Raw genomic sequence first — 16,870 nt, 5'->3', positions numbered from 1 at the left:
CCACATACAGTTTAACTTGTAATGATAACTAATTACATATAATATACCCCTTACCCCTCCCCTGGATCATTTCCCTCCCCCCTGTTGTTGTCTGTTGCTGCCCGCCCATTCGTAGTCCTGGAGGTAGGCAGGTGCTTTCTTGGTTCAGTTGGAACGTCGTGGGGGTGTTTCATTTCCAGGCTCCCTTTCCCCTTGCGGAAGTAGCAGCATTGCATCCTCGTTGGGTGGGGTTGGGTTATCTGGTGTGGGGTTGGGTGTCGGTGATTGGTTGTGGTGTTCAGCCGGTGACGGGGGGGTGTTTTCTGGTCTTCGTGTTCTGAGTTGGTCCACGTGGCGTCGTAGATGGCCTTCGGAGCCCGTGTTTACTAGGTATGATAGGGGTCCGGTTTGTTGTAGTATGACCCCCTTGTACCCATTTTTGATTACTAGTGTAACTCCTGGCCCAAACGGCTTGGGACAAGCTGAAGGTTCGAGGTGGGGGAGGCTGCTCTGGGTCGGCGACTGCCCTGTCGGGATGCAGTCTGTCTAGTCTTGTTATCAGCCTTCTGCCCCACCTAAGTTCTGCGGGGGATTTGCCCGTGGTTGTGCATGGTGTTGTGTGCTGGGCAAGGAGGAATTGGCTGAGGCGCCGGTGCCAGTCTCCTTTTACGAACTTTTTTAATGCTTCTTTTGTGGACCTCACCATAATTTCTGCCATTCCATTCGTCGATGGGTGGAATGGGGCCGACGTGACCAGTCTAATAGAGTTCCTCATAGCGAACATCTGAAATTCACGAGAAGTGAATTGTGGTCCGTTATCGGAAACCAGGACGTCGGGGAGGCCGTGTGTTGCAAACACCCTCCTGAGTGCTTGTATTGTGGAGGTTGTGGTTGTTTTATTGAGGGGAATGACCTCGAGCCATTTCGAATAACTGTCTACAATTATTAAGAAATTTTGTCCCCATATTAGTCCGGCAAAATCTAGGTGGATGCGGGACCAAGGGTTTTTTGTGGTCTCCCATTTATGGACCGGGGCATGGGGAGGGTCTGCTCTGGCTAACTGGCATGGGTAGCACCCTCCTACATGGTTTTCTATATTGCTGTCAATGCCTGGCCACCACACGTAGCTCCTGGCAAGGGATTTCATTTTCACTACCCCCGGGTGTCCCTCGTGCAGCGTATTGAGTGTCTGGAGTCTGCTTTTTCCTGGGATCACCACCCTGTTCCCCCATAGGAGGCAGCCTAAATGGGACGTTAGCTCTTGCTGTTTAGTGAAAAAGGGGCGGAAGTCCGGTTCGGGGCACTTTGCTGGCCAACCTGTGGTGACCCAGCGTAGGACCCTGCTAAGGATTTTGTCCTTAGCGGTGTTGGCTGCTATATCTTTGGCTGAGAGTGGGCACTCTGGTAGCTCTGAGATGGCCAGTATGTTCCCGGCCGGAGCCGGATCTGGGTCCTCTGTTTGCAGTGGCAGCCTGCTGAGGCCGTCTGCGTGTCCTAATTCTTTGCCTGGTTTGTGTATCAGCTTGTAAGAGTATGCTGATAGAAAGGTAGACCAGCATAGGATTCTTGGGGACAATATTTGTGGGGTCATTTTGTCCCATGTAAATATGCCTAACAGGGGCCTGTGGTCAGTAAAGATTGTAAAGGGTCTGCCGTATAGGTAGTCGTGAAACTTCTTCACGCCGGCGACGATAGCCAGAGCCTCCCTATCTATTTGGGCATAGTTTCTTTCTGCTTTGGATAGCGTTCGGGAGTAGAAAGTGATTGGTCTTTGTGTTCCATCTTTGTCTAGGTGGCTTAAGACGGCTCCTATCCCGTACGGGGAAGCATCACAAGTGATGCAGATGGGAACGTCTTCTTTAAATAGGGTGACTGTGGAGCTATTACAAATGATGTTTTTTAGTGATTGGAAACTGTTCTCGTGTGTCCTTGTCCAGAACCACTGAGTGCCTTTATCCAATAACCTATGTAGAGGCTCCGCAATGGTAGCCTTATGGGGCAGGAAGGCGTGGTAAAAGTTTAATAGCCCCAAGAACGCCTGGAGTTCTTGCTTGTTTTGGGGGCTGGGGGCTGTTTTGATGGCTTTGAGCTTTTCGTTTGTGGGGTGGATGCCCTGGGCGTCTATTCTGTACCCCAGGAATTCTGTGGAGGGAACTCCGATGGAGCATTTCTCCTTTTTTAATTTAAGACCGGCCATTCTGAGCCGGTCCAGGACAGCTGACAACCTGTCAGCTAGATTGGCTTCTGTCTCTCCAGCGATGAGCACATCATCGAAGTAGGGACAGACCCCGGGAATCCATTTCAGTGTTTTTTCCATTATGCTTTGGAATATTCCCGGGGCAGCCGAAATGCCAAATTGCAACCTTTTTACTTTGAATGCCCCACGGTGCGTGACGATCGTCTGCGCGTCCGTGGTTTCATTGGTTACAGGCAATTGCAAGTACACCTGCGTGAGATCCAGTTTCGCAAAGATGGCGCCCGAGCGGATGGAAGCGAGGACGTCTCTCACCGCCGGGACTGGGTAAGTGTGGGCACTTAGAGCTAGGTTCAGGGTGGCTTTATAGTCAGCGCAGAGCCTAATTTGCCCATTGGGTTTGATAGGAGTCACTATAGGGGTCTCCCAGCTTCCCCCTTCGGTAGGTTCTAAAACCCCCAGCTTCACGAGGCGTTCCAGTTCGTCCTCAATTTTCTTTTTGAGGGTGAATGGAACCCTCCTGGCCCTAATTCTGATGGGTTGTATGGTTGGGTTTAGATTTAGGGAGACGGGTGGCCCTGTATACTTTCCCAAGGAGCCGTCGAAGACGTCTGCATATTTGTTGCAGACGGCTTCGAGGCTTGAGGCCTGTACTGCGTTGACGCCTGTGATTGTGATGCCCAAGGGGCTAAACCAGTTTAGCCCTATTAAATTGGTGCGCTCCTCTTGTGTTACTAACACCTCTAGGGGCCCCTGAAATTTTTTATACTCTACCCATACTTGGGCTTTAGTTGTATAGGGGTTTTTTGGTAATCTGCCAATTGTACGTGGGGGGGGCTCTAAGGGAATTGTCTTTTTGTTGCGCCGGCAGATTTCCTTGTATGTTTTTAAGGAGATTAGGGATACTGCCGACCCGGAGTCGACCTCCATGTCGCAGGCGACTCCTTGGAGTTTGGTTTTAATTTTTACCTTAGGGCTTAAAAAATGGACCCTGTCTACAGCCTCCACTAAGCTTCCCGGGGGCTCTGTCCTATCGGCTCGGGTAGTAATCGTACCTGGAGGAGAAAGAGAAAGCCCTCGACCTGCCCCAGATGCGACTCCCAACGCTCTGGATGGCAAGTGTCGAATTCCCTGACGCGTCCGAAATTGGCCATGCTGTCCAGGTCCGGTGATCCGCTACGCTGTGGAAGTTATAACTTCCAGTGACTTAGCCGTGACTTGCTCAGCTGGCCGGGAACTCTCTTCCCCTGGCCGTGACTTCAGCTCGGCGAAGCGGATCCCACCTTCGTTGCCAGTGAAGTGGCTGACAGACCACTCTGAGACTGCTGGCTAACATTAACGAGTTTATTTGGAGTCGGACAACAGGGTATTAGGAGTTCGAGCTTTTATAGCCGGCAGCCGGCCGGCTGGTCAAATCAGCAGCTGGTCTTCTCCCGCCGGGATTCCTGAGCCAATCCGCTGTCCGCTATTCTGACAGTTCCTTTGCCGCGTGGCTGGGCGGCTCCGCGTTGTGTTGACAGCTGAGAGCTGTCAACCGGCTGCGCCTGCGCTTTTGCTGGGGAGTTTTGACAGCTGTCAAAACTCCTGCGTGTTCGGCTGTCAAGAGCTTTTACCTCATAACCCACATACAGTTTAACTTGTAATGATAACTAATTACATATAATACAGCAACCTTTGGGGGGGTGAAGCTACCCCTTTCCCCCCAATCCACCAGCAGAGCAAGATGGCTGCCTGGCTGTGCTCTTCCTCCTGTCTGAGGTTTTCATTGTCGTGAGCGCTTCTGTTGAGGATTGGCAGTGTGGGGGCGGGGGCTGTTTGGTTTTTATTCCTCCCCACCCTATCTGCTGGATGGTTGCAGGTTTTGGTCACTTCTGTCATGCTGAGTGGTTACCGACGAAGCATGTTTGTTCTTTGGGGGGATCCCCACTCCGATTGCTAAGCTTGCTTAAACCCTCTTCCTCTTCCTCACTGGAGTCCCTCTTTGTCTTAAACGGTGGGGCAGGAAGACCCCTGCTGGGCTGGGGATGATGGGGATCTGCCCTCTGCGGAGTAGGGGCAGGGTTACTATGCTCCCTGTTAATTAGATTTGATTTCCTTTCTCCCCCCCCCCCCACTTGTAGCTGCCTCTGAGCCCGTCATGCTGGGTAACTGTTGCCACCCAAGAGCTGTTAGGGAATCTTTGGGGGATAGCCAACTAGCACCCCAACATGCCCCCCATGCCCCCACTTCAATGGCAGAAGCTGCACCCCTCCCCAAAGCCCCTGCAATCACCTATCGGCTTCTTTGAGTCAACCAGGAGGAGAGAAGGGGATAGAACAGTGCAAAGATTAATGTCAGAGAAACAGGCACAAGTTTCCCATTAAAAGTGTGGTAAGTGGGTGTATAGATAGTCCTTAACCCATGATCACAATTGAGCCTCAAATTTATGTTGCTAAGTGAGAAATTTGTTAAATGAGTTTTGTCCCATTTTATGACTTTTCTTGCCACATTTATTAAGTGAATCACTGTAGTTGTTAAATTAATAACAGAGTTCTTAAGTGAATCTGGTTTCCCCATTGACTTTACTTGTCAGAAGGTCACAAAAGGGAATCACATGACTCTGGGACACTGCGACCATCATAAATATGAATCAGTTGCCAAGCATCAGAATGTAAATCATAAGACCCTGGGGATGCCACACAGTCATAAGTGTGAAAAATGGTCATAAGTCACTTTTTTCAGTGCCGTTGTAACTTCGAACTGTCACTAAGCAAACTGTTGTAACTCGAGGACTACCTGTATTTTTTCACTTTTTTCCTTTTTTTTTGTCAAATGGTTTTCTGAAATCTAGGTATACATGTCTACACCATTTTGCTGATCCACTAATTTAGCCACTTTGTTGAAGAATGAAAGATTTGTTTACATTATGTTTTTGATGAACCCATGTTGGCTTCTGGTTATGATTTTGTTTGCTTCTAAGTGTTTATAGATTTTTTTTCCAGGTTACAACATCAAATATTTCTTCTCTTTTTCACTTAACATTTACTGTCTCATATTCAGGTACATGAGTACATTTCTAATTATATCAACTCAATAAAACATCATTATTAAATTTATCAATAAATTTTTAGCTTATATATCTTAATTATATTCAATCTTCATAAACAATCCATATCCTGTTATTGATTTTTAATTTTTAATTTCTTATCAATATTCCAATTTAACCTTTGGTATTTATAATTTTCAGACTTTGGTAACCAAAATTTCCCTTCTCTCACTTCATAACAAACTATAATATCCAAAATACATATTTTATCTATTTGAATATAATCTTGTTCTATTTCCTAAGAGTTACAGTATCTATTTCCCACCATATTAAATCATCTACTTAATAACACAATATCCCCTTTAATAAATCAAAACCATTATATATATTGCCTGGGTTAATCAATAAATCAAACATATTCATAATAATTAATTTTCTTTTCCCTTTTAAGTCTGATTTTTAAATATTAAACTGATAAAATCCCTATTTTCAACTGATTTCCAAATATTTTAAATCTAATAATCAAAATTCCCCTTATCTTAACATCTCCCTTTAACCCTCTAATTGGCAATATAAAATCCCCTCTAATGAATCACAATCCCAGTTTTTTCAACCTTATTCTAGCTTTCTTCCTTTGCCAACTAGGCTTCCATATCAGCACTTTTAAATCATCAAATAGATCTCCCTCTATACTTATATGTGTTATTTGAATTAAAGGAGACCATTTGATTGCCAGTTTTCTGGAAGAGCTAGCCCAGGGGTCGGTAACCTTAAACACTCAAAGAGCCACTTGGACCCATTTCCCACAGAAAAGAAAACACTGGGAGCCACAAAACCTTTTTGACATCTAAAATGAAGATAACACTGCACATATCGTTTTTTACCTTTATGCTATGTATAAAAAAACTATAGTGTGTTGCATTTATGAAATCAATGAACTGTTACAAAGAAAACAATTTTTTTAGTTTTGCATGCAACAAAAACATTTTGAACTCCAAAAAAAGACACTGGGTCGAAGGTTACTTTCAAATAAAATACTCAATGTCTATTTGAGTCCTCATTGTATTTATCAAATAAAAAGCCAGTGCAAACTATAAAAACTACAAATAGAAAAATAGAAAAGAAAAAAATTGCGGCGGAAAAAACCTTTCTCCTTCATCCCAACAGGTAAAAACAATTTTAGTAGCTTATGTACCATCTTTAAATACAGCATAATTATCCCCATACCTCATCTCTTAATTTAAAAAAACATCAAAATATTTCATTAAACATTTTTTACTAAAAGTCCAGTAAGTACAACCACATATATTCATATTCTCTCTCTCTCTCCCTCCTTCTCTCCTTCCCTCTCTCTCTTTCTGCCCATTAATTCATTAATCCTGTCCGAGCGCTCACTCACAACCCCACATACACGTTTTTCTATCTTGCTCTCAAGGGGATTGAGAGGAGGAGGAACCGGCCTGAACGGAATGGGACAAATGAACATGGCTGCCTTAAGACACCTGCTGCATCTCAGGCACCCCACCACGGCTGACACACCACGGACATTTTTATTTGTCTGGCTCTCCACTGGTGCTTCTCTCTTGCCCTTGGTCTGCCAGTGCTCTTTCCCCACTCTCTCTCTCTGTGTGTGAGAGAGAGAGAGAGAGAAAGAGAGAGGGGGGGCACTCTCTCTCTCTCTTCTATAGCTGTGTGGGCAGAGCTGCAAAGGGGGCCAGGGGGCCGAAACCACCAGCCCAGGGATGATGCAAAGAGTCGGTGCTGCTGCTGAGGCAGGTAAAGGGTTACCTGGTGGTGGCAGCACTGGTGCTGCTCCCAAATTTCCAAAGGGGCTTCTCTGCAGGGGATCTCCCTCCCTCCTGCAGTCCCGCCCTGAAGTTGCACTTGGAAGAAGTTGCCCCATTTTGGTTCCTGAGCAGCAGCAGTGTCTGGCGTTCCTGCTCCCCCTCCCCCACTATGAGTTTTCATGCCAGGCTTTGGGTCATGATTACAGCCCTGTGCTTTCTGGCATAAGAAGTAGTGTGGAGGAGGAGGAGGCACCCCAGAGCTCAGCAATGGTAGAAGCAGCAGTGGAGTTGAGCTACCTTGGCAAAGTCTTGAAAATGCTCATGGCATGGACTGGACATGTTTTGCACCCTGAAAAAGAGGGGAGCATTTTTTTTGGGGGGGGGGTTGAATCCTTTGTAGAGTGCTTGCTTCCGTTCAACAACTCTCTCTTTCTCCACCCTACCCCACCTAGACTTCTGACCCTGTCCAGCCTTTGGGCAATTGCAATTGCTGGGCAGTGCGATGCTGGGGGCAGGTTGTCTGAGCAATGAAAGCTCTCAGGGCACCGCCAGGACTGTCTTCCCACTGGCTCTAAACCTTGGTGGAGAGAAGAGGTTTTCCATTTTGCAAACCTTCCTCTGCTTTGTACCTGCAGTCTCCATACTAAATGGGGTGCTCAGTTGCTCCAGTAGAATTTGCACATTTAATTGGCAGGGCTCATTCCTGCCCCCTCTGCCCCAACCTCCCCCCCCCGCTTATTGATTTATGGAAGCAGATTTACCATCCAAAAGATGGTAATCTGAAACTGAGCACCTTCAAGTGTGTGTGTGAGAGAGAGGGAGGAGCACTTGCGCTTCTTTCTCTCTGATTTTCTGCTCACCTGGCCAGCTGGCCTCACACTGTTCTCTGACAAGCTAACACACTGCAGACATTCTTATGGGGCTGGCTCTCTCCAGCCCTTGGTCTTCCAGTCCTCTTCCCCCACTCAGTGTGTGTGCGTGTGTGTGTGTATGTGTGTGTGTATGTATGAGAGAGAGGCACTTGCGCTTCTCTCTCTCTGTCTCCGATCTTCTGCTCACCTCACACTCTTCTCTGACAAGCTGACACACCACAGACATTCTGATTGGGCTGGCTTTAAATCAGCGCTCCTCTCCTGCCCTTGCTGTGTCTCCTTCCTTCCCGGCAGCCGGGACTCCAGCACACCTTCCCTGCCAGCAGGGCCAACAGTAGCGCTGGCTGGGGATCGCAGGCGCTGTGCTCCCTCGGGGCTGTGGCTTGTGGGAGGGCTGGCCCGTGCAGTGGAGGCTCCTGTGGGCCACTCCCAGGTGGGATCCGGGGGCTGCTCCACATGGCTCCCCAGCCACATGCACCTTGGATGGGGCCAGCCCGGGAAAGGGACTTCCTGGCCAGGTGAGCAGAAGATCAGAGAGAGGGGGGGAGGGGGGGAAGGGAAGCGCAAGTGCCTCCCTCTGTCTCTCTCTCTCTGCAAATGGCAGAGGAGGACCAGGAGCCACAGTAGAAAGCTGAAAAAGACACATGCAGCTCCAGAGCCGCGGGTTGCTGACCTGTGGGCTAGCCCATTTGTATTTGTTAAATTGTCTCCCTGTAATTCCAGTCCCCCATGTATGTTCTAATATATTTGTCTTCAATTCAATCTGTTCTACTTCTTCCTCAATTTTCTTCTGATATATATAGAAAGTCATTTCCATTTTCAATGTTGTCACTACCTTTTCTGGATTTTCCATCAGCTGTATTTGTTGGTCAATTGAGTCCTCTGTCTTAATATTTGCTTGTCCTGCTTCTTCTGTTATCTTCTGCATTGTTGGTTCTTTGGTTGTAGTCAAAATATGGCTTTGTGCATCTGAGCTGGCATCTTGATCTTTTATTTTAGGTCTTATTTTATCACAAGCTAAAAGAATGGTTTCATGTATTGCTTTCAACATAGAAAGAATCTTTTCCTGGTCTTCATCCATCTCTTTCACATATTTGTAAATAGTCTTTCTAGTAAAAGCTGTTTGTTAAGCAAAAGTCAGTAAAGGTTTACATTCACAGTTCAAGTAGGGCAAATTTGCTGTCCAGCTGTTTTCTTACAGCTAAGTTTCTCAGAGTTGGTGCCAAGGTCAGGAAAGTCTTATCTAAGGTCTGGGCTTTGAGCCAAGTCTCTTTTTAGGAAATAACAAATTGCAATTCCATCTTCACCACAAGATGCCACCGATACCATTTAGTTTTTTAAATCCCAAATTTTTCTAATTCTTTTTCCAATTTTATTTCTTTCTTGTAGATTAAAAACAAAAGTCTCCAATAGAAATAGAAAAGTTTTTGGTCCCCAACTTTCAGGAACATATAAATCCAGTTAGATTAAAGTTGTTCTTTTTAATGCTTTGATTCCTGTGGGTAGTCAGATGCCGCTATTTTTAGAGGATGGGATAGAAATTCCCTTCTCTCTCTCCTCACAGGGGGAGGATACTTCAAACAGCCTTTACAGGAAAAGAAGGTATTTAGGGTAAAGAGAAGACCAGATCTACCCAGTTTCATCCGCATTGCTTTCAAAGTGCTTGATAGTAGATTTGACTTCGGCTGTCAGCAGCCTAATGACGAGCCATATTGCTATGGCCGGTCTTTTCTCCACCAGTTTGGAGGGCTGCCCCGGATTGAGCAGAAGGGCTGCTGCCCTCCCATGATCAAGTAGAGGGCCTCTCCTTGCTTGTCGCCCTACAGGGTGACTTTCAACTCTTTCCAGGGTCCCCCAGTGAAGGAAAATTGGACGTGGAAGATGGAGTCGCCTTTCAAGCATCCGCAGCGGTCGCGTCGGCAAACTGGAAGCCTAAGTGTTCATAGATTTATTGCTTGATTATGTTTTCCAAGATCTTCCCAGGTATTGAAGTCAGGCTGATTGATTTGTAATTTTGTAGATCTTTTTTCCTTCTTGAAGATGGAAACTACATCAGCTATTTTCCAGTCCTCAAGTAGTTTCCCAGTGCTCCAAAAACTTTGAAAGATATTTTTCAATGGTTCTGAAACCACATCTGCCAGTTACTTTAGAACTCTGAGACGTAGTTCGTCATGACCCACTGATTTGAATCTGTCTAAGCTGACAGGTGTTCTCTTATCTTATTTTTGAATATTTTAATTTTCATTCCTAATCTATCATTTAAGTTCTGTTTTGGGAAGTTGAGTAGTGTTTCATTTTTTGCGTGGAGACAGATGCGAAATATGAATTAAGGTCTTTCTTTCTACTGCCCGTTTTTTCTTTGTCATCTTCTCCAATTAGTTGATCAGATTGTTTCTTTGACTTTTCTTGTTTTTGTGTGTTGAAAGAAACTTTTTTTGCTTTTGACATTTGTTGTAAGTCTTACTTCATTCAAAGGATTCCTAACTTCATCTTTACAGGTTCGAACTATTTGTTGGTATTCTGCCTTAGTTATGTGTCCCTTTCCATTTTTTGTACTTATCCTTTTTTCCCAGAGTTCTGAAGGAGCTGGGAGATGTTATCTCAGAACCATTGCACCATATCTTTCAAAAATCCTGGAGCACCAGGGAAGTACCTGAGGACTGGAAAAGAGCTGAGGTGGTTCCCATCTTCAAGAAAGAAAATAAAAATAAAAATAAAACAGACCCAGAAAACTACAGACCAATCAGCCTAATATCAATACCTAGGACCGTGGTAGCGAACCTATGGCACAGGCATAGGTGGCACACAGAGCCCTCTCTGTGGGCACGCAGGCCGTCACCACAGTCCTAGGCCTTCAGCTGGGTTTATAAAACCTTTTCACTTTAGGCCTCCACCACTGTGTGCAAAAAAAAAAAAGGTTCAATCAATTTAATCTTCAACAAAGATCTCGCAAAGTTGGAATTGATTGATTGAACTTTTTAGTCTCACCCAATCTGCCGTTACCACCACAGCCACGCCCACCCAATAGACCATGCCCACCTAATGGGCCGCACCAACCCAATGGGTCACACCCAACCCAATGGGCCACGCCCACCCAGCATCCAATGATACATAAGGTTTTGGGTTGCAGTTTGGGCACTCGGTCTCTAAAAGGTTCACCATCACTGACCTAGGAAGATCCTGGAAAAGATAATTAAAAAACAGATCTGCGAAGCAACTAGAAGCAAACAAAGTTATAACTAGTAGCTAGCATGGGTTTCTTAAAAACAGATCATGCCAAAAATAGCCTTGGTGGAGCAGTGGGCTAATGCCTCCTTAAGTAACACCAGCTGCCTGCAATTAATGCAGGTTCACATCCCACCAGGCTCAAGGTTGACTCAGCCTTCCATCCTTCCGAGGTAGGTAAAATGAGGACCCAGATTGTTGGGGGCAATAAGATGACTTTGTAATAATGCCGCTTGGGGTGGGCCGAAAGCCCTAATAAGCAGGCATATACATAGAATGAAGGCTATTGCTAAGCACATTGTGCTTAGATTGTAAGCCGCCCTGAGTCTTCGGAGAAGGGCAGGATATAAATGGGATTAAAAAAAAACCCCAATCTCATTTCATTCTTTGATAAAGTGACTAAATTAGTAGACAAGTGAAATGCCATTGACGTAGTATACTTAGATTTCAGTAAGGCATTTGACAAAGTAGACCACAACCTACTTCTTGGTAAGCTAGAAAGAGGCGGAATAGACATCATCATCACCAGATGGATTTGTAGCTGGCTGACAAACCATACTGAATGAGTAGTCCTCAATGGTACTACATCCACATGGAGAGAAGCAGTGAGGTACCACAAGACTCCGTCTTAGGCCCAGTCTTAGGCACATGTATTCCCCCTTAAATGAGAGAATAGAAGGGGAACTCATCAAATTTGCAGATCACACTAAACTGGCAGGAATAGCCTACACCCCAGAAGACAAGCTCAGGATCCAAAAAGATCTTGACAAACTTGCAACAATGGGCCCTATCCAACAAAATGAACTTTAACGTGGAGAAAAGCAAGATTTACATTTAGACAGGAAAAATCAAAGATTAGGTGAGAGCTGGCTCAAAAACAGTAATTGTGAAAGGGACCTTGGAGTCCTAGTGGATGAACACTTGACTATGTAAGCCAGCAGCCAAAAAAGCTAATATAATCCTGGGCTGTATAAACAGAGGCACAGAATCAAGATCATGGAAAGTATTAGTACCACTTTATAAAACCGTAGTAAGATCACACCTAGAATACTGCAACCAGTTTTGGTCACCATACTACAAAAAAGAGAAAATTCAGAGAAGAACAACTAAGATGATCAAAGGCCTGGAGACTAAAACATATGAAGAACGGCTAAAGAAAAGAAATAGGGGTGACAATAACAGTATTCCTGTATTTGAGGGGCTGCCACAAAAAAGAGGGGAGTCAAATTATTCTCCAAAGCACCAGAAGGCAGAACAAGAAACTGGTTGGAAATTGATCAGAGAGAGAAGCAATCTGGAATTAAGGAGAAACTTCCTAACAATGAGGACAATTAACCAGTGGAGCAGCTTGCCTTCAGAAATTGTGGCTGCTCCATCACTGGAGATTTTTAAGAAGAAACTAGTCCAAGCATGTCAAACTGCTGGCCCATGGGCCGGATGCACCATACTGAAACCACACCCATCCCATTGCCGGCAATGGGGAAAAAGTTGCAATACATCATGTGATGTCACATGACATTGAGTTTGACATGCCTGGACTAGACAGTCACTTGTCTGAAATGGTATAGGTTTCCTGCTTGAGGGGCCTGGACTAGAAGACCTCCAAGGTCCCTTCCAGCTTTTCTAATTTCTATTTTTATTTATGGTGGAGCCAATATAGAGGTAATGCATACTGTCAAACCCAATATTCTTTTGGATCAGTTTCAGCAGCTGGGATTCATTGGTTCTCCTCTTCCCACTGATTAGTTCTAGCTGTGTGGGCTGAGGAATAGTCACTCCCAGATCTCTTCTGGGGGGGGGAAGGGGGCCACAAAATTCAACATTCTCTCCTTTTGTTAAATATCTGCACAAAACATGGGTGAAATCACTCACAAGTCTAGAATTCAGGATTTTATCTGTTGACCCCAGGTCACTCAAGTAAGGATTTTAAGGTTCTATCCTAATGCTTAGAGACTGTGGGGCAGGATGGGGAGGAACTGCCCCCAACTTAATCCTACCAAATGTCATACCAGGTTACCTACAGTAGATCTGGGCATATTCCATCTTCAACCTTGAATCGGAGAGCACTTCTGCATTTCTGAGTAGTTCATAAGCTGGGGTTTTTCCTTAGCTCACAACTCCTGCTTGAGAAGCAGATGGCAGTTGTGGCTACATTGTTTCTTGCACAACTATCAAACCCAATTGTGCCCTTTCTTGGTTTGAGAGTACCTTTCCCTCATGCTCTCACCTCACAATTTGACTATTGTATGTTCTACATGGGCTGCCCTTGAGAAGTGGAAAACTCAGAAGCTTCAACTAGTTCAGAATGAAGCATGACTTGGTATGCCCACATGACATCCCTACTTCATGAGCTGCATGGGTTGCTAGTGTACTTCTAGGTATAATTCAATGCTGGTTATGACCTATAAAGCCCTACATGGCATGGTTGAAAGACTGCCTACCTCCTACAGATTCTGCCAGTCAATACAAGCCATCAGAATTGGCATCCTCCAGATTCCTTCAAATAAACAATATCAACTTTTGGCATTTCTGTTATACAGAACAGGCACTCCTCAGCAATCTGTGTTGCTCCTACCCTGTTGGCATTCTGGAAAGCCTTACAGTCCTAGTGTTGTCTCAAGCCTTCAGTTAGGGTGGCCAGGGGCCCATTGGATACATTTGGGGGCAGGGCCACTGTTAGCTAAATCTGTTTTTGTTCTTTATTCTTTCGTGTGTGTGTGTGTGTGTGTGTGTGTGTGTGTGTGTGTGTGTTTGTGAGTGGTACTTACAGTGAGTTAATGAATGCAGGATATTAAATTATTAAAAGTTGATTTGTGTTCAATGAGATATATGCTGCATAAAAATCATAGACAGTGGTAATGGACCAATTCTGCTAAGTGTGATCGAAATCCTATCATCAAAAGAATACAAAATAGAAAAATAAAAACAAGGATATCCTAATGAATTGGGGTTTTTTTAGTTTTTTTAGTTGAAATTATGTCGTTTGGCAGATATTCAGGTCAATTTTTGCTTTCTTGGAGCAAAGAAAATTCCCTTGAAATGGTAAAAACAGCTTATTTTGTCAACATAGACTGATGCCAATGGAATTTTAGCAAATGATAAAACCAAGAGGGCCTTAACCAGGATTCCAGCCAAGAAATATAGAGCTCCAACAGCACAAGGGGACCCATAGGTCCTTTGTAGTCACATGTGCATGAACCTGCCAACAGCATCTTCCACATAAATATGGGCACCTCACCAATCTTTAGGGCTCTTGCTGGAAGAATTATCTCTCCTACTGTACATGTGCGTAAAATACTTGAGGATGGATGGATGGATCTGTAGTAGAGCTCCATTTGCTTCCACATCCTTCAAATTCCTTCTAGCAAAAAAGCTGGTAGTCTTGAATATCTGGTTGTTGTTGTTTTTGTAAACAAAGGCTACAAAATTGAGCTTTTATTTTGACACACAAGATGCACTTATAAAATCCATACATAATTATTTTACAAGGAAAAGGTCATTCCAAGCTTCCTTTCAGCTACATGTAAATAAAATCAAATTACAAGATTTAACAAATGTTCTGAATTGAATTTTAATGAATCAAATTTGCTAGAAGCAGTACGTCTATGAAATTAATCATCTTGTAAACTTCAACATCAAGCTTTATATTTCTCCCACAAGGTACTCTTAAGTTGAGAAGCTGGTCAAGAAGGTTGGCAGCATGGGGAGAAAATTATTAGAAACACTTGACTATCCATACTGCCTTCTTTCTTGAAACCTGCTTGTCAGGATACCATTCCCACATGTTCAACCTCTCAACTCTGGGGATATAATAAATGTATTCTAGAGTTCAAATATTAGCATTTTAAAACATTTGTTTTGGCTACTCTGCAAGAGCTAAATAAGTTGCCAAAGATTTGCTTATTATTCAACACACATATTTTTGCCTTCTTATTAAAAAAAAGACACTTGATATTGCATTATGTTCCTTAGGCATTGAGGATAGAGAAGAATGGAGTACCTTGAGTATAGATTTGCTCTTAAATATGTTGAGCTAAAAAGAACCATAATTCCTGTCTTAATCTTCTGTGTGCTCCTTTATAAGCATCAAGTGAAGCTGCTTTGTATTTCAAAACCAAGCATTTCATAAAGCTAATTTTCAGGAAAATCTATTTCAGTTTGTCATTTTGGCGACATGCAAATTTTCCAGCCAAAGCAAAAAACAAAAAAACAAAAAACCAAACCCCACAAATTCTTCAGCTGTTTGATATTTAATGCTGAGAAAATTATTGCACAGTGAATAGGCTGGTAGCTAGAACTGAAGCAGAATGATTTTTACCTTGATGTTTAAAATGCCAAAGAGCAAAGATAAGCTCCTGACCTCTTGTTCCTTCAAACATTTAATTCTTTCCTTGTTATGATCAATTTCTGTTTTAAAAGCTTAAGATTTATGACAAAAACGAGTGGTAAAATTTTAAGGATGGTCCATTTTGGGTAGCTGAAATGCATTTTGAGCCACCTCCTGAGGTAAGTTTATTCTGATTATTTATTTTCTTGTAAATCTGGGAAAAATGGCAAGAGAAATTTTTAATTGAGGGAGAGATCTGTTCATAAAAGCAAGTGCTTCTCAAGAACTTTTAAAAATTCTCTATGGCTGGGCAAAAAATACTATGTCAAGGAAGCAGATTCATACAGGAAAAGGGGTTTAAAGTAGCTCACACATTCTTTCCAGAAAAGTGACACTGTAACTCTGTCTAACTGTTGGTGGTTTCTTTTTTCTTTTTTAATCATTTTTCAAAATACCAAGGTTACAAAACTGAGGCTTGTTCCATGTTCAAGCCGGCTTAAATCCTGTGAATAGGTTTGCTGTTAATAATTTAAGTTTTAAATAAATATTGGTATGCCTATTTGGCATCTGTCTGTCACTGACAGCCATTTCTGTTCCTATTGCTCAGTCTCCTACTCAGAGACAGCTAGTCAATTCGATTTCCACAAATAGTAAACCTGTCTATCTCCAACAAATCTTTCTTTGTAGATCTGAATTTGGATTCTGCACTGTCTTGGCATATGTCTTTCTCATCTCCGTCAGGAGTGGTCAGAAACTGATCAGAGGGACTTGTTACCAGTTGGGGGGCTACATTTTCCTTTGGTTGCACAGGCTGACTGGTCACTGAAGCAGAGAAGCCTTCCTCAGTGGAAAGTCCTGTGTGAAATACAAGCACAAACTCATTTTGTTGTCTATTTAGATCACTGTAATCACCGACTTAAAGACTCTAGTGCAGTGTCTACCAATAAAATATATTTCAAAGGGGAGGAACAAGGCGGTCCAAAGAACAACAAAAACCCTTATGCTATTTTCAAAATTAACAAATGGATTACAGACTTCTTCATCAGATACAAAGGTGCTATCATGCTTTTCATTGGGTTTGCTGCAAAAATATAATGTAGCACTTTGTCTGGGGGAAGACACAAGACAACTCAAACTACTTTGTTTGGATTTTCAAGAATTCAGTCATACATTTTCTTTGGTTTGTTAATGATAGTGTTCCACACTTAAGTTTCAATTTTGGGTTCTTTGATGACATGTGATACCATTTTCATATAGGACCTTTCAGTCGATAAATAAGAAAGCTTGGAGGAGTAGAGGCACTCACAACGTGAAATCTTGAATGTTGTTTGAGTATCCTTAGTAGAACAACTCATTACACAAAAATGTAAGATGAAGTTTTGTCTCCATTATCATAACAATAGGAACGCTTAGCACAGGACAGCATAAAACACATCTTCATTGGACAAGGGACCTACATAA

At 43.5% G+C, this 16,870-nt stretch overlaps 1 protein-coding gene across 3 annotated transcripts in view; it reads right to left on the bottom strand.

Moving 5' to 3' along the window:
* Positions 1–14,502: 14,502 nt before the first annotated feature.
* Positions 14,503–16,870, bottom strand: part of TAPT1 (transmembrane anterior posterior transformation 1) — a 133,565-nt gene continuing 131,197 nt past the window's right edge. For all 3 annotated transcript variants that reach the window (XM_081332078.1, XM_081332079.1, XM_081332080.1), the window contains one exon: positions 14,503–16,264. In XM_081332078.1, coding sequence (XP_081188204.1) covers positions 16,035–16,264 — 230 coding nt within the window. In that variant the 3' untranslated portion in view covers positions 14,503–16,034. The remainder of the gene's footprint in view (positions 16,265–16,870) is intronic.

The sequence above is a fragment of the Vipera berus genome (genome assembly GCF_964194415.1).
Source record: "Vipera berus genome assembly, chromosome: 7".
Classification (NCBI taxonomy): Eukaryota; Metazoa; Chordata; class Lepidosauria; order Squamata; family Viperidae; genus Vipera; species Vipera berus.
The sequence above is the reverse complement of the archived record's forward strand: the minus strand, read 5'-3'. Positions and strand labels throughout refer to the sequence as shown.